Below are 19,968 nucleotides of genomic sequence, written 5' to 3'. Positions count from 1 at the left end.
GTTATCCGAACCAAATACTAATGGGTTTGAATGGGTTGGTTCTGATTGGACCCGTACATGATTAGGTCAGGTAAAAATAAGGGTTGGTTAGTTGAGTGAGTTCGCGGGTTAGCCTTTACCCATGAACACCCATACGTACCTGTACCTATACACGTGAATTTTAGTGAGTAATTGCTTGTCCACATACTCATACTTATTTTTTTGGTGTTGGGGAATCTTCATTTGTTCTCTAAGTGAGAACCTCTATTAAGTCTCATCACTAAGAGGATTCACTCATGGAAGCCAAATAAGTATCCTTAGGAAGGCTGGTGGTTCTTTTTAACTTTGTTATTAATGTTATTCCTAACTTTTATTTGTCTTTTTTTAAAATACCTATTAAGATATGAAAGAATATTGTGAAAATTAAAAGGAGGTTTATGTGGGGTGTGTGAAAGGGATGGGGTTCAAAAATCACTTTATTTAGGTGGTCTGATCTCTAAAGCCTAAGAAGCTTGGGGGTTATGGTGTGTGTGGCCTTCGGTTGGTTAATCTGGCTCTGATGGACAGGTGGAAATGGCGTTTGATCTCGGAAGACTCTGGTGTTTGGAGAAATATTATGTCTGCTAGATATGGTGTTAGTACGACTCCTTCTGTCTCAAAAGGTAGAACTTTCGGCCTTCGCTCTATGTCTCTTTGGTGGGGAGGGTGTCCCTCCTTGGTGCCAATAGAGAGGGTCCTTTAGTCTAGTTTCAGGATAGTGTTGTTAAGAAAGTTACCTCTAATCTTCTCATTCAGTTTTGGAAGTTTGTCTAATCTTCTCATTCGGTTATGGATACTTTTCTTAGGCTATGTTTGGGAGTTTTGAGGGGAGAGGAGGGGAAGGCTTTCAAAAACAATTTTTTTTTTTAAATATAGGAAAATATTTGTCTTTTTTTTAAAAAAAAAATGATTTTGTATAGAATGATAAAAGAGTGTATGTCATTACTATATTTTTAATTTTGTGAATACTATAACAACATAAAATATATTTTGAAAATTTATGTAAGCCCTCCAAAGCCCTCATTCAAGCTAAATTTTGAGTTCCCCCAAATTAAGGGGTTTTTAGTGTTATGAATAAAAGCAAACCCTCTAAAACCTTCCCAACCAAAATCATTCAATTCTTTTCACTCAATCCTTCTATTTTTTCAAATCCGTCTCATTCCTTCCTCTCCACTTAGAAAACTATGTCGAAAGATATCTGGTTGTGTTTTTCACTTCATCGAATAACTTTATCTAAGGCTTTCGGTGGCTTTCAAGGACTGGATGACTTTATATAAGATTTTATGTAGTTTTTAAGGACCGGATAACTTAAAGGATTACTAGTTTGATGTATCTGGATCAGATAACTTGGTTAAAGTGTTCTAGTATATAAATTTTTCTCCCAGACTCGAATGATATTTTCATGATATTTTTTAAAACGAAGATGTTTTCATGATATTTTTTAAAAGATTATGATATCCCTCAATACATCAAATGTTGCATCAAACAATGGTAAACAAATCAGAAAAATTTATTCACATTCGACCGAAGTTTATTTAAAATTGTAAAATCCAAATGAATTTTTCACGTTCGAATTCAAGAATCTAAACACTTAATAAACACGGTTCGAATTCTAGAACTCAAAAATATATTTTACACTTCAAAAGTTTTTGAGAGGTTATGTAAAGAAAGAATTTCTCATTCGAAATCGTGCCTTTAAAATCGCATTTCCTTGTAATTATCAATTATTTTTTATTACCTTATCTTTCACTAGTATTAGTTACTGTAATAGTTAAATCAACCATTAAAATCATACTTTAATAACATATAGTCCAAAATCTATCTTATAGTCCATAATGGACCAAGATATGCCAATTTTTCAAGTTCAAATTATAATCAATCAGGACCAAGAAATGCCAAATCAGGACCAACTTTGGACCATCCCCCAACACCCCCTCCCTATATATCAAAGTATCACTCACTTACACCACTACCATTGGCAGTTTCTTACCATCATGGAATTTCACAATGTTTTTTACCAACTTCCCTACATATACTCCTTTCTCTTGCTTTTGGTGTTGCTAAAAATAGTTAAAATAATGAGTTGTAAGAAATCCGTTGTTAATTTACCACCAGGACCATGGACGCTGCCTGTCTTAGGTAATATACATCAGATTATCAGCAGCTCACTGCCTCACCACTGTTTCAAAAAGTTGGCAGAGAAATATGGACCTTTGATGCATCTAAAACTTGGCCAAGTACCATACATAATAGTTAGTTCACCAGAAATGGCCAAAGAGATTCTGAAAACACATGATCTCAGCTTTTGTGATAGACCAAACCTTATGTTGTCAACAATATTTAGTTACAATGCTAGAGATATTGGTTTCTCTGCATATGGTGAATATTGGAGGCAATTGCGGAAGATATGTATTGTAGAGCTATTAAGTGCAAAGCGTGTAGAATCATTTAGGTCCATAAGAGAAGAAGAATGTTCAATACTGATGAAATCAATATCTGCCAGTGAATCCTCTGTTGTTAATCTGACAGAGATGATTCTCTCAATAACATGTGGGATAACGATGCGAGCAGCTTTTGGGAAAAAGAGTAGACACAGACAAGTGTTCAAATCAACGATAAATAAAACAGTAAGCCTATTGGGTGAATTTTGTATTTCTGATTTGTATCCTTCATTTAAAATTCTTGAAAGGGTGAGTAGGTCAAAAACCAAAATGGAAAATTTTCATAGAGAGCTTGATATAATATTGCAAGACATCCTCAACGATCACAAACATTGTCACGCAAAAGAAAACAAGTATGAAGATCTAGTTGATGTTCTTCTCAAGATTCAACAGGAAAACGATGACTCGCAACATCCTTTGACAGATGAGAGCATTAAAGTCGTCATCCTGGTTAGTCTACTACTAAACCTACTAGTATAATTATTTTTCAAATTATAAAAACTGGTTTAGAATTGTTATTATAAGTAAGAGTTTCTGAAGAAAAATTGATGTGCACTTAGAATAATTACTGTTTTGATCACTTTTGCAGGATATGTTTGCTGCTGGTACGAGAACATCGTCAAGGGTACTTTTATGGGGGATGTCTGAGATGGTAAAGAATCCAAAGGTAATGGAAGCAGCTCAAGCTGAGGTAAGAAGAGTGTTTGATAAAAAAGGCTATGTAGATGAAACAGATATGCACCAGTTGGTATACTTAAAGTCTGTCGTCAAAGAAACATTGAGGTTGCATCCTCCTACACCACTGTTGATTCCAAGAGAATGCAGGGAGAAATGTCAAATCAATGGGTATGATATACCAGCTAAGACAAGGGTTGCTGTTAATGTTTGGGCAATTGGAAGAGATCCAAAGTATTGGGCTGAAGCCGAGAGTTTTAAACCGGAGAGATTTCTTAATAACACGATTGATTTCAAAGGCACGGACTTTGAATACTTACCATTTGGTGCTGGAAGGAGAATGTGTCCGGGCATTGCTTTTGGCATACCTAACGTCGAGTTGCCTCTTGCTAATTTACTTTACCATTTTGATTGGAAGCTTCCCAATGGATTGAAGAATGAAGAACTTGATATGGCTGAGTCATCTGGGCTTACAGTAGAAAGAAAAAATGACTTATGCTTGGTACCTATTACTCGTCGTTTTTTATATACATTTCTCCCATGAAGGAGTATGATTTTCATATTAATCATAAAGTTTGTAATTGTAATACTTACAAATAAGTTTATGATAGGCTAAGTTTACTATAGGCTATTGTAACCGAAGAAAATTTACTATAGTCTATTGTTGCAAATGTGGAAAAAAAGTGACCGAAAGAATGAAAAGGCTTTATAATCAAGTTCAAGAGAATACAATAAACATACCATATTCTGGACCCAAAAAAAATAGTTCTTTTCAATAAAAAGAATGATTAAATATATTTTGAGTCCCTATAAATTTCTTCAAACAATAAAATTTTCAGCAAATGTGGTATGCTCACCTCTTTATTTAGATGTTATCAAATCCACTTGGAATTTGTAAGTTTCAGATTGCCCTATGTTTATCCTCTCTGAAAAGTTACCTAAAAGTCTGGAACATTGAAACTTTTGGAAATGATCACATCTTAGTCAAGAATGTAGAAGAAAAGTTGGTTACTCTGAAAATCTCAGGTCTAAGGAAAAGATTTGCATAAAAAATCTTGAGGAAGCTTTACACAAGGAGCACTTAATTTGGCAAGAAAAAGCTAAAGTCAAATTGCATCTGGAGGGGAATTGAAATACAAAATAATTTCACAGGATTGCGAAGATTGAAAGTGCTACTAATAATATATCGGCCCTTAACATCGATGGCAATCTTGTTACCAATCAAGATACTCTTAGCTCACATGTGGTTGATCATTTCAAGAACTTGTTCTCTTCTCATGTGGGTAGTAATATTGACTTGGATCTCATCAAGAATAGCATTCCTACTCTCATTAGTCTGGAGGAGAATCAAATGCTCATAAAGATCCCTTCTGATCTTGAAATCAAAGAAGTGATTTTTAATCTTAATAAAGATGATGCTCCGCGGCCAGATGGCTTTGGGCTTTCTTCTTTCAACATTACTGGGAGATCATTCATCAGAATGTCATTGAGGCGATTAAGCAATTTTATATTTTTTTTCTTGGATTATGCCTAATTATAATACTAATACATTTATTATCCTTTCTAAATGTTCTAATGTTGATTCTATTGAGCTTTTTATGCCTATTGATTTAACTAATTTTAAGTTTTAAATTATTTCTAAGGTTATTGTTGATAGACTCTCTCCCATTATGTCAAGAATCATTTCCAAGGAGAAAAAGGTTTTGTTCAAGGAAGAAACATCAAAGCCTGTATTGGCCTTACCTCTGAAGTGTTAGACGATAGACTAAGATCTAGAAGGAGTGAATAGATCGCAAATGAAGTTTTCTTATTTAAAAAAAAAATTTAATTGTTTAACTATGGTAAGCGGGAATAATATTGGATCGACAATCGTCTATCCTGAACCGTCATCGAAAAGATTGGATATGTATTAAATCGTATAGAACGTATTCGATTGATGAGAAAATTAATCAATATATTCTCAACAACGTTTGAATAAAACCATGCAGTGATAATCGAGTTCCAATGAAATATCAAACAGAAACTTGTCTTAAGCAATTTGTTGAACATTTGGTGTGCAATCAATTATATTTAGATTTTTATTAGATTTTGTTAATTCTTCTAATTCTTATATGTTAGTTCATAGCTCACAACTAAAAAAAAAAAAAACATTACACCTCAGACGTCAAATGCAGTTAACCTCGGCTACATAAACAAAGTAACGAATGGCGTCGTGAAAAGCTGCCACTTTATACCTCTGTGTTTTAAAAATCGACGGGTAAGATTATCTACACATGAATTCGAACCCCAACTTCTACACTTTAATTATTTTTAAAATTAGCGCATCATACCTCTCGATTTATCAATAAAACTGAGAGGTAAGATAGATGGTTCTTTTTTTACAACTTATCACATTGTTTACATAGAATAATAAAATAAAAATTAACTTATTCATGAAGATCGTATGTTAGATCTTCGAATCTTTGATCTTTGATATTTGGTCTTCAATATTATTTGTGTATGTTATAGAATGTTAAAAGTAATTTTTCAATTTAAAAATACAAAAAAATCAAAATGTTTTTTTTTTTACAATGGCATTAACCCTTTTTTAATTACTTCAAGTAATAAAAAGTCACAAAGCAATTAGCGTATTTCTTCGAAACAATAAATTTTCATAAAAGCTATAGACTTTTCTAATCTAGGATTAGGACCATCCCCATATATATATATATATATATATATATATATATATATATATATATATATATATATATATATATATATATATATATATATATATATATATATATATATATATATATATATATATATATATATATATATATATATGAGATCAAATTACATTTGAATAGTTACATATAAATTACACTCGATTAATAACTTCACATCGGATATTATTTTTTAAAATCAATCGTTAGATTGAAACGTATTATCATATAGATCATACGTATAAATTTTGAGATTAATCTATAATGATTTATTATGTCATCAAGATACACAAAGATTAAAGCCAAAACGGATTTTCATGTAACATTAATTTTGATATACTTCGATGACATAGTAAATAATTATAGATTAATCTCAAATTTTATACGTACGATCTATATGATAATATGTTTCAATTCTACGGTTGATTTTAAAAAATAATTATCCGATGTGAAGTTATTGAGCGAATGTAACTCATGATTCTTAATTATTCTCGCATTCTCATATAAGTTATTCATTCTCACTAGAGGGTGCAGTTACCGTGCATAGATAAAAATCTATGCATCATGCATAGATTATTATGGACCTTTGGATCATTGGATCAAATTCTAGACATCAATTGTTATTACTCAATAGTCAATACTAGGGGTGGCAAACGGGCATGCCCGCGCCCGTTTATCCCGCCCCGCAAAAGCCCGCAAATAAATGGGGCGGGGCGGGGCGGGCATAGTTGAAGATGCGGGCCTAAAACCTAGCCCCGCCCCGCAAAAAAGTGAGGGCGGGGCGGGCAAAGCCCGCGGGCATTGCACCTTTTAAGCCTAAAAACATAAAAATTTATGAAAATGCACATGCCCGCAAAAGCCCGCATTGAAAACGGGGCGGGGCGGGGCGGTCACATTAGAGGGTGAGGGCCTAAAACCTTGGCCCGCCCCGCACTAAAGTGCGGGTAAAACGGGCATGCCCAACGGGCCGGGCCCGTTTTGCCACCCCTAGTCAATACTCACCACTCAATACTCAATACTCAATACTGGATTAAAAACATGATCCAATGGCTTATGCATAAGTAAAATCCTTATGCATATTAGCCAAAGCCCTCAAAATATATATATATATATATATATATATATATATATATATATATATATATATATATATATATATATATATATATATATATATATATATATATATATATATATATATATATATATATATATATATACACACACACACACTAAGCCTAAAGTAAGTCACACTAAAACTACCATTTGCAGTTCCTTACCATCATGGAATTTCACAATTATTTTTCCGAAGTTACCTACATACTCTCCTTTCTCTTCTTTTTGGCGCTGTTAAAAATAGTTAAAACATGGAGTTGTAAAAAATCCATTGTTAATTTACCACCAGGACCATGGACACTGCCTGTCATAGGAAACATACATCAGGTTATGGGCCGCTCGACGCCTCAACATTGCTGCAAAAAATTGGCAGAGAAATATGGACCTTTGATTCACCTTAAACTTGGTCAAGTACCACACATAATAGTTAGTTCACCAGAAATGGCTAAAGAGATTATGAAAACACAAGACCTCATATTCTGTCATAGGCCAAACCTTATGTTGTCAACAATATTTAGTTACAATGGTAGGGATATTGCTTTCTCTACATATGGAGAATATTGGAGGCAATCGCGAAAGATATGTATTATAGAGCTACTAAGTGCGAAGCGAGTACAATCATTTAGGTCCATAAGAGAAGAAGAGTGTTCAATACTAATTAAATCAATATATGAAAGTGAAGCCTCTATTGTTAATCTCACAGAGAGGGTTTTGTCAATGACATGTGGGATAATAATGCGGGCCGCTTTCGGGAAAAAGAGCAGACACCAACGAGTGTTGAAATCAACAATAGACCAATCAATAAACCTGATGGGAGAATTTTGTATTGCTGATTTGTATCCTTCGTTTAAATTTCTTCGAAGGGTGAGTAGGTCCAGGACCAAAATGGTAAGACTTCACAGAGAGCTTGATGTTCTATTGCAAGACATCTTAAACGATCACAAAAATTGTCGCGCGGAAGAAAACAAGAATGAAGATCTAGTTGATGTTCTTCTCAAGATTCAACAGGATAATGATCACAAACAACATCCCATAACTGATGAGAGCATTAAATCAGTCATCCTGGTTAGTCTCTAGTCTAGAACCAAACATGTTAATATAATTATTTTTCAAATTTTAAAGACTGGTTTAAAATTTCCTTGTTGATTCATTTTGCAGGATATGTTCGCGGCTGGTAGCGAAACATCGCCGGGGATAGTTTTATGGGGGATGTCTGAGATGGTATAGAATCCAAAGGTAATGGAGGCAGCACAAGCCGAAGTAAGAAGTGTGTTCGATAAAAAAGGCTATGTAGATGAAACAGATATGCACCAGTTGGTATACTTAAAGTGTGTCATCAAAGAAACATTGAGGTTGCATCCTTCTTTACCATTGTTGATTCCCAGAGAGAGTAGGGAGAATTGTCAAATCAATGGGTATGATATACCAGCTAAGACAAGGGTTGCTGTTAATGTTTGGGCAATTGGAAGAGATCCAAAGTATTGGGCTGAAGCTGAGAGTTTCAAACCGGAGAGATTTCTTAATAACCCGATTGATTTCAAAGGCACGGACTTTGAATACTTACCATTTGGTGCTGGAAGGAGAATGTGTCCAGGCATTGCTTTTGGCATACCGAACGTCGAGTTGCCTCTTGCTCAATTACTTTACCATTTTGATTGGAAGCTTCCCAATGGAATGAAGAATGAAGAACTTGATATGACTGAGGCATTTGAAATTACAGCAGGAAGAAAAAATGACTTATGCTTGATACCTATTACTCGGCGCCTCTGATACGCGTTTCAAAAATGACTTGTGAAGTTTTCTTATACTAGTTTCAGCACTTAATAAATGGACCATGATTGTAAAATAAGATAGCAAATAACATTCATTTCTCTCATGAAAGAGTATGATGTTTATATTTATAATAAAGTTTGTAATGGTCATACTTACAAATAAGTTTACTATAGGCTACTGTAACAGAAAAAAAAGTTTACTATATGCTACAAACAAAGAATTTGTGCAGTGTGGTGGTACAAAACATTAACTAGAGAAAAATCTTTTCCATGATTGCCAAGGAAGAAATCCACCTGAAATATATAGCATATGAAGAAAAGGATTGCAAAACATTATTAGCACTAAAAATGTGACAGAGAGAATGAAAAGGCTTATAATCAAGATCAAGAGAATACAATAAACATACCGCATTCGGGACATCGAAAATAGTTCTTTTCGATAAAAACAAGTCCTGACCCTCCACAACTCTCACATTCTTTTTGAGCTATCTGCAACAAATATTCAAATTAGAAAAACAAAGAAACACACAAGAATGAGATTCATAGTAATTTTTTATCAAGTAGAAATAATCAACCAAAAAAGTGACTTACAATTCTCTTGCTGAATTCAATCCCTGCCACCACAAAAGGTGTGATTCCAGCTACAAATTTCAAATGAATGAAACAATCAAAATCCTATGAAGCACTCGGACACCTCTAGAAGTAGGAGTGTCCGGTGTCCGACACTTGTATGACGCCCGTACGACATGTGTCAGAAAAGTTAGACAAGTGTCTCCAAAAAATTATTTGTTTCTTTGCTTCGACACGTTTTGAATCGGTGTCCGATAATTCAAACGAGTTTTCTTTAAATAAAAATCATGTTTTACTTTTCCTCAACAAGCTTTATACATTTTATAGACAAATCTTATGCAGATTAAAAGGGTTAAATATGTATTGAAGCAATGTTATCACTTATCAATGAAGAATTGAAGGCATTAATTCTAATTAGAATATTTTTAACCCTTTTGATATTAGATGAATAAGTGAAACTCAAATGCGGTGACATATATAGTAGTGTCAGCGTCCTAAGTTTTTGACATATTAGTATTGGAGTGTGTGTCCGTGTCGTGTTGCGGTGTTCGTGTCGGAATCTGAGCTTCATATTCAAAACGAGTTTTCTTTAAATAAAAATCATGTTTTACTTTTCCTCAACAAGCTTTATACATTTTATAGACAAATCTTATGCAGATTAAAAGGGTTAAATATGTATTGAAGCAATGTTATCACTTATCAATGAAGAATTGAAGGCATTAATTCTAATTAGAATATTTTTAACCCTTTTGATATTAGATGAATAAGTGAAACTCAAATGCGGTGACATATATAGTAGTGTCAGTGTCCTAAGTTTTTGACATATTAGTATTGGAGTGTGTGTCCGTGTCGTGTTGCGGTGTTCGTGTCGGAATCTGAGCTTCATATTCAAAACGAGTTTTCTTTAAATAAAAATCATGTTTTACTTTTCCTCAACAAGCTTTATACATTTTATAGACAAATCTTATGCAGATTAAAAGGGTTAAATATGTATTGAAGCAATGTTATCACTTATCAATGAAGAATTGAAGGCATTAATTCTAATTAGAATATTTTTAACCCTTTTGATATTAGATGAATAAGTGAAACTCAAATGCGGTGACATATATAGTAGTGTCAGTGTCCTAAGTTTTTGACATATTAGTATTGGAGTGTGTGTCCGTGTCGTGTTGCGGTGTTCGTGTCGGAATCTGAGCTTCATATTCAAAATCATACAAATATTGAATTAAACACTAGAGAGTGTAGAGAGTGTTGTTTGATAGATATATTACCTATAGTTCCAACAACAATTTGCCACGTGATTTCCACTGGAGCTGGCTCAAGTACTGTGGTTACATCACTCACAGACACAACACTTATCCTTGTTTTTCTTCTTGTTCTTGAATTCTTAACGCATAAATCACTGGTTTTTCTCAATGGAAAGGAGCAACAATTCTGTGTAACTATGTTCCTAGTTTTTGTTGTGGTTAAGGAAGGTAGAGAACAACAAATTAATGCTTCCATAGTAACTGAATCAAAGTAACAAGTAACATCAAAAACTCTGTGTAGCTAACAAAATTCGACAAGATCCTCAAATGTTTTAGAAACGCTATGTGGGTTTTTTTCAGCCCTACATATTCACGTTCTCACTACACCACACATTATTATTATTATTATTATTATTATTATTATTATTATTATTATTATTATTATTATTATTATTATTATTATTATATACTGTTCACTTTTATGTTTTAATTGTGTATACTATTCAAACACATGTGATAAGTGATAACACTTTGGATTCTCTTTATTTTTCTCTCTTTCCTTCTCCATCTTCTCTATCATTTTCTTAATTATTCTCTCTTTTGATTATATTTTATTTTTTAATAATAAATGAGAGTGAGATTAAGGTTATGTTTGGATTGGTGGTATGGAATGGAATGGAATGGTACGGTAGTTAATGAGATTCCATCGTTTGGATTTATAAATAATTTATGGAATGAAATGGAACATGATGAAATTCATTTCATCCCATTCCATCTCATTCCCCATTTTTTGTTCCATTCAATTTGGAGTGTATGTGATGGAATGAGAAATTTTAAATAAAATAACCAAACAATGGAAACGTATATTTATTCCGCTCCACTCTGTTATATTTCATTCCGCTCCGCTCCGTTATGTTCCATCAATCCAAACATAGCCTAAGAGAGATAGAGAGAATGGAAAGGAAATGAGAGAAAAATAAAGAAGATGATCCAAGTCCTGTCTAATAATACCTTTTTCTTTGGCATAATATTAAAGTCAAATAACTTTATAAAAAAATTTGAACTACCATAAATTTTGAAATTTTCGCTATTCTACTATTTTTTTTCAAAGAATCTATAATATAAGAAAAGAAACTGTTCTGGATTTCACTAAAATACCCTTTTGTTATCTTAGTCTAAATTAATATTTTTGGGGCAAAAAATGTCTTTTCTGATTTATTCTAAACAAATGATATTAGCTGTATGTCATTATCTCAATTTCAAATATTAATTTCTTCTTTCTCTCTTTTGTCCTTACTCCCATTCTCTCTCTTCATTTCTCTCTTTCTCTTTCACGAACTATTTCATTCTTCTTCTTCTACTTCTTTTTCCTTCTTCTTCCACGAAAACTAACAGAGTGAAACTGAAGTTGGGAAGGAAACCCTAACCCTCAATATATCAAATCTCTAAACTCTTTTTCCACTTCAAGATGGCAAACCCCTAACCCTAACGATTGTTATTTTATAAACATGTAAGTATTTTTAACAAATTTTTGGCATTGACATTATTAGGTTTTCATTTTTTTCATTTTTTTCGGTGGAGGGAATGAAAAAAGTGTTGGTTTTGATGATTTGTTAGGTAATATTGGTGGATTGCATGCGACGGGGAGTAGAAGTTCGATGAATAAATCACCTGATTTTGATGATTTTATGGCTGAGTTTGGTGGTGGTAGCATGGTTTTCAATAATGGGTATGGAGTTTTTGTATTCAGTTTCTTATTACTTTTCTTATTATTATATTGAGATTTGATTATAAAATTTATGATGATTTAAATGATATTAGTTTTTCTGGAATGTATGGTTGAGTAGGTTAAAGGACTAGCATGATATTTGTTTTGTGGATTTAAGGACTAACTCTAAATCATTCATAAATTCCGGAATTAATGTGGAAGTAAATTTACCCGTTTACTCAAATAAACTACTTTTAAGTTCTAATCCCGTTTTTATTTTTGCAATGGCACAAGAACTCTATGCCTGTAGGAAAATTCTTCATGTTTCCAGCCATGCTTAATTTGAATACCCAATCTCTTTGTCCTGTGTCTTCTTTTTGAGTGATATTCTTATGATTATTGAAAAATGGTTATTGAAAAATGAAACCTTTTTAATATCTAAGAAATTCTTACATTTGTAGTTCAAGTGATTCCAATGTAAATTTAGTCATAAAAGCGTGTCTTTGTGTCTTTGGATGACTGGTTTTATCATTAGTTTCAATTGGAATTCTTCAATCTTGTAATTTAAGTTGATATTTTCTTTACTGAATTTTGGTATTTATAATGTGATAAACAGGTTAATGCTTATTATGAATTTGGACCATTGAAGTCCAGTAAGTTAGTTTTATAACTGTTTCATGTATTCCATGTGAGGTAATAGTTAACACTTTTCCATGCAAAATAATGTCATGTTCTGTAGACTTCTTCAATCTTCACTTTACTCTACAAACAACAACCAAGTATTTTTCAGCCCTTACAACATGTTCTGTGATGAAAGAAATAGGAATATACTACTGCTATCAATAAACTACTGTGACTATTCTCTGCTTGGTAGCTACATGGCTGCTACATATATCAATTCATTGCTGCTATCTATTTTTTAAGTTGTTATGCAATTATGGTATGGAGAAAGTGTTAAGGGTTACTTATTTTAGTAGTAAAGGCTCCTTTTTGTTTTCTTCCTTTTCTTTTTTGGCTTTATTTCTAAATTTTTTAAATTTAAATGATGATAACTATAACTACTTGTAAAATTTTGAATATTAATATTGCTTTCACAAATTATTTTTCCTCCAAATTTTGTTTCTGTATTAGCTGATGAATTATTGGCTGATACGGTTTTAGGTTGTCGACAACGTGATGGATATGGCTTGATGGATACAAGTCGGTTTGGCACATGGTACTGAGGCATGTTGCTTGGCTTTTATTTATCTGAAAGTTGAGATCTGAACATGTTTGTTTTAGTTGTGCATATAACAGTTTTTTTGTAGGTTGTGGCACTGGAAAACAGGATGATGAAGATTGAAGACTTTAGGTGTATAGAATACTATGTTATTTTAGCTTTTAACATTTTATGAATTTGTATAATCTATATCATTGCTTGTGTACTTTATACCAAAGCACATAGTCAGAAATGTTCGCTCTATTTGATCACTATAGCTGTATTGTATCAGAAATTTCCGGAGTCAATCATATCTGTTCGTGGACTGCTAAGAGCCTACCATCTGCAGCTTCACTTGCTACCATAGCTTGGAATTTTACACTTCTTGTCATGGGGTAACCTACACTCTCTGATCTATTTTCTTCACTTTATGCACTATGATTATACTGATCTAACATGAGTTCAGTTTTCTGCAGCTTTGCGTGGAAAGAGAATGAGCTTCAAATTAGAAACGCACGTCTGGTAAGCCAAGAAAACAAAATCATTTGACAACTCCCTTAATACATTTTAGTTATAGACAATGGTTGAACTTTAGAATATTGAGGTTAAAAGTAAGTCATATGTGTTTTCTTAATAATACAATTTTTTCCTCAACATAATTGAAGTCATTATTTGATAATGTTTAGTTATTTATTGATTTTAATTATAAGAAAATTATACTCACTGTTATGTTTCTTTTTGTAGTTCAAAATGAATACTTTAGCCTCATTTCAAAATAAACCTTCTTAATGCAGGTTTTACTATCTAGAATAAGCTTCTTCAAGGCAAAAGGTCTTTCAAGTTCATATGGTTATGGCCTTCAAAAATACCGGAAATCTGTTGAGGCTGTTATGAGAAAAAATAATAACGGAAACGGAACTCTGACCAAATTCTCTTAACTTAATTTTCATTTTCCTATGCAGCTGTAAATGGTAGAGGGTTCATCGCACACCACATTTCATTTCGAAACACTGCAGGTCCAAAGAAGCACCAATCAGTGGCATTAAGATCAGACTCTGACGTCTCTGTGTTTTACAGATGTGGGATATTTAGGCCCAATTGACTTTGCAGTTGGCAGCATATATATTGAATCATTCATTCTTTGATGCTTGGTTGTTGAAATGAAAACATTTTGGTTAAGGTTATTTGCTATGGTCTTGCAGTGGAGAAGAAGAAACAACAAATCTGGTGCTTGGCAAGTTTAACTCGGGTCACTCTTTTACGTCTCTCAATAAGTATGATATGATTCATTTATTTAATTTTATATTTTTATTTTCCATCCGGATCATTTTCAGTTATGATATTTACAAGGGCTTAATGGTTTGTTTGGATTGATTTATTTGAGCTTATCTACTTTAATAAGAACTTGTGAGACTGTTTTAGAGAACTTATGAAAATAACTTATCACATATTGATAAGCTGTTTTTAGCTTACTTTCATAAGCCCTCCAAAATACTTCAATTATCAGTTTTCAGATTCTACGATACATGTAAGTTCAGATTCAGTTAGTTTTCTTTGATCTTAATGTACTCTATCAACTAATTGAATACATATTAGACCATCCTGGATAACTCACAAGGTACCCAATCTTTTAGTACAAGCGATATTTCCCAAAATTAATAAACCATTAGAAAAATCAAACAACTTGAAAACAAGTTACTGTAAACGTAATTTTGTGAGGGTTTTCCTCGTGGAACAACACCTCATTGCAATTAGGTTAACTAACAATTCAGTTACATATTCAAAATTATAAAACCAAGATTTAAAATTAAGGAGAGGTAATGAAACAAGACAAGCTTTTTTTTCTCAATTACATTCATCTAAAGTGTGCAACAGAAACCAACAATTGGTATAACCTAGAAAGTCATGCAGCATTTCTTATTACTAAAAGATTTTTTATGAGTTCCAACAATTCTTATTACTAAAAGACTATAATAATAATTATTTATTTAATACAACATTTAATGGTTTTTATTTTTAATTATTTGATTAATTTCATTGCATAAATTCCATTTAATATGAATAAATTCATAAATTCACCTTGCTTGAAGCTTTGGTATCTAATTATGAAAAGTATAATTAATTTTGATATTTTGAGTGAAAATAATAAATTTTACTTTTTTATTGTAAAAATTATAAAAAATGGGAAAAACGAAATTATTGATTCAAATATTGAAATATGAAATTTATTAATTTTTTTTAAATATGTCAACAAATGCGCGTACGACACCAGTACTCGTGCGAATGCACATATATTTTTGTTTTATTATTTCCTTAGTAGTTGTTCGAAATTCAACTTTGTTTTAAAAAAAACCTTTTTTGATGTCACAATTTATTTTTACGTTTTGACTCTCTTTTAATTTCTTTTTCTAATCCTACATTTTAGTTGTTAAACAATTACTTACAATTTTATTTTGAAAAACCGCTTATAATTTACTTTAAATACAAATATTTCTGTACTTCAAATATTTATTTTATTCTTATTAATGTATTTTTTATAAACAACAATTACTATATGTTAAAACAATGCGCGTGTCCGACCAGAACCCGTGCGTATGCACGGGTTTGTTACTAGTTTATGATATAAAGGTATATAAAATTAAAATTTTTGGTATCGCCTAAACTTTTTTAAATTTTCTATTAGAAGACATAAATTTGTAAAATGGTGAAAATTTTGAATAGGATTACAATAGACTTCTCATTGAACTGGGGAGTTGGGGGTGACATATAGAATCCTTCTAATATTTAACATGCCACCCTTAAAATTATACATGACACCTCCTATTTTTTTATTCCAGAAATGCCCCTAATGAATATATCGGAAATTCACCTGTGAATTTAAAAAATGCGGTATGTCACTTAGATATAAAAATGTTTTAAAAAATTTATATATTGAACATTTTAGTCTTTTCATTATATTTGGAGTGTCATGTTTATTTAGGGGTTGGCAGGTTAAATCCTTGAATTCTTCTGATTGAACTTCTTAACGGCCCACAACAATATTCACTTTCTTGTATATAGATATAATAAATAATAAAAGTTATGATAATTCATATCTTAGGTTCAGCATGACAATGATACGGTTCGCAAGTCAACAACCTAGGAGGAAAATAAATCGCAGGTTGTAAATTGTAACATTTCAGAGATTCTTGGATTATTGGATTAGATTAGGGTTTTTCAGTTTATTCTCTGTTTTTTCAAAATGTCTAGATTTTTAACTCTCCACCCTTACAATCCTTTCATCTTTCTTCCAAATTCATCCTCTAACTATCCTTGTCACTCTTCCTTTTCCAACCGAACCACCTTCACTGTCTTTTCTACTCATTCCAATCCTAACCTTCTCAAAACCAACCGAAGATCAACCTATAGTAAACCCCTCTTCCCGTATAACCTTGATGATGATGACGACGATGACGATGACGATGATGATGATGATGATGATGACGACGATGATGATTTGTTCTCTGATGTGAGTTTTACAATGATTTCATATTTAAATTCTGCAATGAATTGGACAATTTGGGTTTGAATTGGTGAAATAAGTTGTTCCATTTTTCTGTTATATTTATGAGGCATTTCAGATTTGAGTTAAAGAATTTTAATTTTTGGTTATGGAATTTGTATATATATTATTCAGGACGAATTTGCTGAGTCTGCTGAATTTCATGCTAAAGACAAGAGATCGAAATCAAACACAATTGCAGGTATGCTTGAAAAATTTTATAAATAGGAGCTATGAAGCACGGACACACACACGACACTGACCCTGACCCGGGTAATAATTTGAAAGAATAGATAAATTGAACCTAATCACAAGTGTCGGTGAACAGCTATTGGTGCTACAGATTTTAAGAATTTTGATTTTAAGGGGAATGTTGAATTATGTATCATCCACTTCACATTGATGGTGTATCAGACGACACATGGTTGTTATGCTCAATTATTGAACTTTCTCAAAATATTATCAGTGTCGACTTGTCTGAGTTGGTTCTTTATAGAAGTTGAATGTTGCACAATGTTGTTTGTCTTGGAACAGATAGACAAAGTAGTAATTTGCCCATAAGTCGGAGAATAGCATCCTTGCAACAAAATAAGAGTGGAAAGGTACTAATTGGTGATACAGTAAGCTGTTAAAGTGTTAAGTATCAAATGGGCTACGGTAACGGAATCGTATATTCGCTTGTTTGTTTTTTGTCTTGAATTGCAGTTTGGTAGAAATTCTAGGTCGGAAAGATATCCAGAGGTGTCTGAAGAGATTGATTTGGATGTGAAATGGTTGCCACTTCTCGATTACTTAAGCACCTTTGGAATTAAGGAATCGCAATTGGTCCAAATTTATATGAAGCACAGGTCGTCATTTAAAATTAATGTATGTTCTGCACAGGAAAGGTTAGATTACTTAATGAGTCTTGGAGTTAAACATAAAGATATAAAGAGAATCCTTTTGCGGCATCCGCAGATTCTCGGGTACTTGGTGGAGAACAATTTGAAGGCACATGTAGATTTCTTAATGAGCTTGGGCGTACCTAGTTCCAAAATAGGGCAACTTATTGCTGTTACTCCGTCCCTTTTTTCTTACAGTCTTGAGAAATCGTTAAAACCAACGGTGAAATATTTAATTGAGGAAGTTGGCATCAATGAAAAAAATTTGGGTAAAGTCATTCAACTGAGTCCTCAAATTCTAGTCCAGAGTATTGACATTTCGTGGAATACTCGATTAATGTTCTTTACCAAAGAGTTGGGTGCGTCAAAAGAGAGCGTTGTGAAGATGGTAACAAAACACCCGCAGCTTCTCCATTACAGCATTGATGACGGATTGCTTCCAAGAATAAATTTCCTCAGGAGCGTAGGAATGAAAAATGACGACATCTTGAAAATCTTAACTAGCCTTACACAGGTCATTTTTGCATTCATTTTCCGTATTCAATCCTTCGTACAATCACAGTTCAACTTAGATTTCCGGACTGATTCTTATAATGTGACTAATAGTTTATCGTTCTTGGCAACTATTGTGTCCGCAGGTGCTATCGCTCTCCTTGGAGGCTAACCTAAAGCCGAAGTATTTGTACTTGGTGAATGAACTTCACAATGAGGCGCAATCCCTGACCAAATACCCTATGTACCTAAGCTTGTCTCTGGATCAGAGAATTCGCCCTCGTCACAGGTTCTTGGTTTTTCTAAAGAAAGCTCCCGAAGGACCATTTCCTCTAGGGTCTCTACTTCCAACTGACGAAAGCTTTTGTCAAAAATGGGCTGGAACTACTCTTGATAAATATATGGCATTTCGCCAGAGATCTTCCCTCAAAAATTTAGCTGAGAAATATGACCGAAAAATGTGAAAAAAACAGAATCAAGGAAATTATCAGCAATTTCTTGTAATTTACTATCGCCATTCAACATGTTCAATCATTGGAGTTTACTAAGTAAGCCATGTGCACATAATTTCACGATACAAACACCAGTGTCTTATTCTCAGCCGAAGCTGATCAATTTCTCATTGCGAAATTTATCCTTGCTGTTTATGTTGGCCTGAAAGAGCATGTCACGGTGCCGTCTATCATCATCAGGTGAGCTCGTTTAGTTTAGTTAATAAGCAATTGTGAATTACTAATACATACAATAAGCTGTTATTAACTCCTGTCTTATTTACAGGTTATGGTCAACATGTAGATTGAAGAAAGAAGCTGTATAAACTTAAAACCAAACTTGTGAATTCTCTCATTTTTATGCATTGCATTTATAATTCTTTCTTTCTTTAGGTGTTTTCATTGTTGTGTATCTCAAATCAAGAGGATCATTTTTTTTGTTACAATTGTTATCATCATCATAGCATACATAGACAATTATTTTTTGTTGTGTATCTCAGTTATTTGTAAACTTTTTAGATTTACAAATCTTATCCTATTAACTTGAATACCATAACTATGTTGTAATCAATGTATATAAGCTTTCCACATCTCAAATCAACAGACCATTTTACTCTAAAAGTTATTAACTTGTATTAACTTAAACTGTACAAACATAGCTTAAAAGTCTAAGGTGTACTAATCATCATCAAACATAAAATTTTAAATTAAAATCCTATTAAATTTGTACTGACCTGAAGATCAGAACCAGAAAGGGTCACGAACGTCTTGCACAATGTTGATGATGTCTAGGAGGGGGTGTATCTGCAAGGTATTCCGACGATCAAGTCAGTAGGAACACTCTCGAGGGAGAGAGTTAATATATTACCCCTAGCATGTGGCTAACGGTCCGTGTTTTGGGCTGGATCGTGGATTTAGGTCCAAAACACGTGACTGCCAGGATTTTAGGAGTAAACATAGGAATCCTGAGAGACAGCTCGAATCAAGTTGTTATTCGAGCAGAGGAGTGTTCCGGGGAGCCTGATATTCAACCAGTGGTGCTGGAGCTGATCTGGTCGACCAGATCATGGTTAGCTCGGTGACGGGAAGAAGAGAGAGAGCGTTCTTTCT

The 19,968-nt window shown here is 33.0% G+C and overlaps 3 protein-coding genes, 2 long non-coding RNA genes and 1 pseudogene across 6 annotated transcripts; 5 read left to right on the top strand and 1 right to left on the bottom strand.

Annotated features, from left to right (window-relative positions):
* Positions 1-2,005: 2,005 nt before the first annotated feature.
* Positions 2,006-3,921, top strand: LOC131615735 (cytochrome P450 71D10-like). The gene is made up of 2 exons (XM_058886890.1): positions 2,006-2,909; positions 3,049-3,921. Exons 1-2 carry the CDS (start codon positions 2,013-2,015, stop codon positions 3,676-3,678), a joined length of 1,527 nt encoding a protein of 508 aa, XP_058742873.1. The 5' UTR covers positions 2,006-2,012; the 3' UTR covers positions 3,679-3,921.
* A 3,188-nt stretch (positions 3,922-7,109) lies between these two features.
* On the top strand, positions 7,110-8,736 carry LOC131615725 (cytochrome P450 71D10-like; annotated as a pseudogene).
* A 60-nt stretch (positions 8,737-8,796) lies between these two features.
* Positions 8,797-10,893, bottom strand: LOC131615730 (uncharacterized). The gene is made up of 4 exons (XM_058886887.1): positions 10,572-10,893; positions 9,322-9,371; positions 9,138-9,219; positions 8,797-9,024 (listed from the first exon to the last, which is right to left on the bottom strand). The coding sequence occupies exons 1-4, from the start codon at positions 10,801-10,803 to the stop codon at positions 8,978-8,980; spliced, it is 411 nt and encodes a 136-aa protein (XP_058742870.1). The 5' UTR covers positions 10,804-10,893; the 3' UTR covers positions 8,797-8,977.
* Positions 10,894-11,873: 980 nt separating this feature from the next.
* Positions 11,874-13,157, top strand: LOC131615732 (uncharacterized). The gene is made up of 3 exons (XR_009287913.1): positions 11,874-12,057; positions 12,165-12,276; positions 12,872-13,157. It is a non-coding gene; the product is annotated as an uncharacterized LOC131615732 (long non-coding RNA).
* A 135-nt stretch (positions 13,158-13,292) lies between these two features.
* On the top strand, positions 13,293-14,798 carry LOC131615733 (uncharacterized). The gene is made up of 4 exons (XR_009287914.1): positions 13,293-13,606; positions 13,746-13,848; positions 13,920-13,975; positions 14,248-14,798. It is a non-coding gene; the product is annotated as an uncharacterized LOC131615733 (long non-coding RNA).
* A 1,738-nt stretch (positions 14,799-16,536) lies between these two features.
* On the top strand, positions 16,537-19,695 carry LOC131615728 (transcription termination factor MTERF9, chloroplastic). Of its 2 annotated transcripts, none has more exons than XM_058886885.1 (6): positions 16,537-16,962; positions 17,134-17,196; positions 17,529-17,596; positions 17,700-18,389; positions 18,514-19,059; positions 19,145-19,695. In XM_058886885.1, exons 1-5 carry the CDS (start codon positions 16,695-16,697, stop codon positions 18,829-18,831), a joined length of 1,407 nt encoding a protein of 468 aa, XP_058742868.1. In that variant the 5' UTR covers positions 16,537-16,694; the 3' UTR covers positions 18,832-19,059; positions 19,145-19,695. The 2 variants fall into 2 exon arrangements, with proteins under 2 accessions (XP_058742868.1, XP_058742867.1); XM_058886884.1 differs by having other exon boundaries at positions 16,537-16,961; positions 17,130-17,196; positions 19,145-19,691.
* Positions 19,696-19,968: the final 273 nt, after the last annotated feature.

This window comes from Vicia villosa, linkage group LG7 (genome assembly GCF_029867415.1).
Source record: "Vicia villosa cultivar HV-30 ecotype Madison, WI linkage group LG7, Vvil1.0, whole genome shotgun sequence".
NCBI classification, from domain to species: Eukaryota; Viridiplantae; Streptophyta; class Magnoliopsida; order Fabales; family Fabaceae; genus Vicia; species Vicia villosa.
Note: the sequence above shows the minus strand (reverse complement) of the source record. Positions and strands in the feature narration are given on the sequence as shown.

What these genes read in the sequence shown, in the direction of transcription:
- LOC131615735 (XM_058886890.1), top strand. Translation starts at nt 2,013, where the DNA reads ATGGAATTTCACAATGTTTTTTACCAACTTCCCTACATATACTCCTTT. An exon ending in GCATTAAAGTCGTCATCCTG is followed by an intron (nt 2,910 to 3,048) that starts GTTAGTCTACTA and finishes TCACTTTTGCAG; the next exon opens with GATATGTTTGCTGCTGGTAC.
- LOC131615730 (XM_058886887.1), bottom strand. Translation starts at nt 10,803, where the DNA reads ATGGAAGCATTAATTTGTTGTTCTCTACCTTCCTTAACCACAACAAAA. An exon ending in AATTGTTGTTGGAACTATAG is followed by an intron (nt 9,372 to 10,571) that starts GTAATATATCTA and finishes TGAAATTTGTAG; the next exon opens with CTGGAATCACACCTTTTGTG. An exon ending in TTGAATTCAGCAAGAGAATT is followed by an intron (nt 9,220 to 9,321) that starts GTAAGTCACTTT and finishes TATTTGTTGCAG; the next exon opens with ATAGCTCAAAAAGAATGTGA.
- LOC131615728 (XM_058886884.1), top strand. Translation starts at nt 16,695, where the DNA reads ATGTCTAGATTTTTAACTCTCCACCCTTACAATCCTTTCATCTTTCTT. An exon ending in AACAAAATAAGAGTGGAAAG is followed by an intron (nt 17,597 to 17,699) that starts GTACTAATTGGT and finishes CTTGAATTGCAG; the next exon opens with TTTGGTAGAAATTCTAGGTC. An exon ending in TCTTAACTAGCCTTACACAG is followed by an intron (nt 18,390 to 18,513) that starts GTCATTTTTGCA and finishes TTGTGTCCGCAG; the next exon opens with GTGCTATCGCTCTCCTTGGA.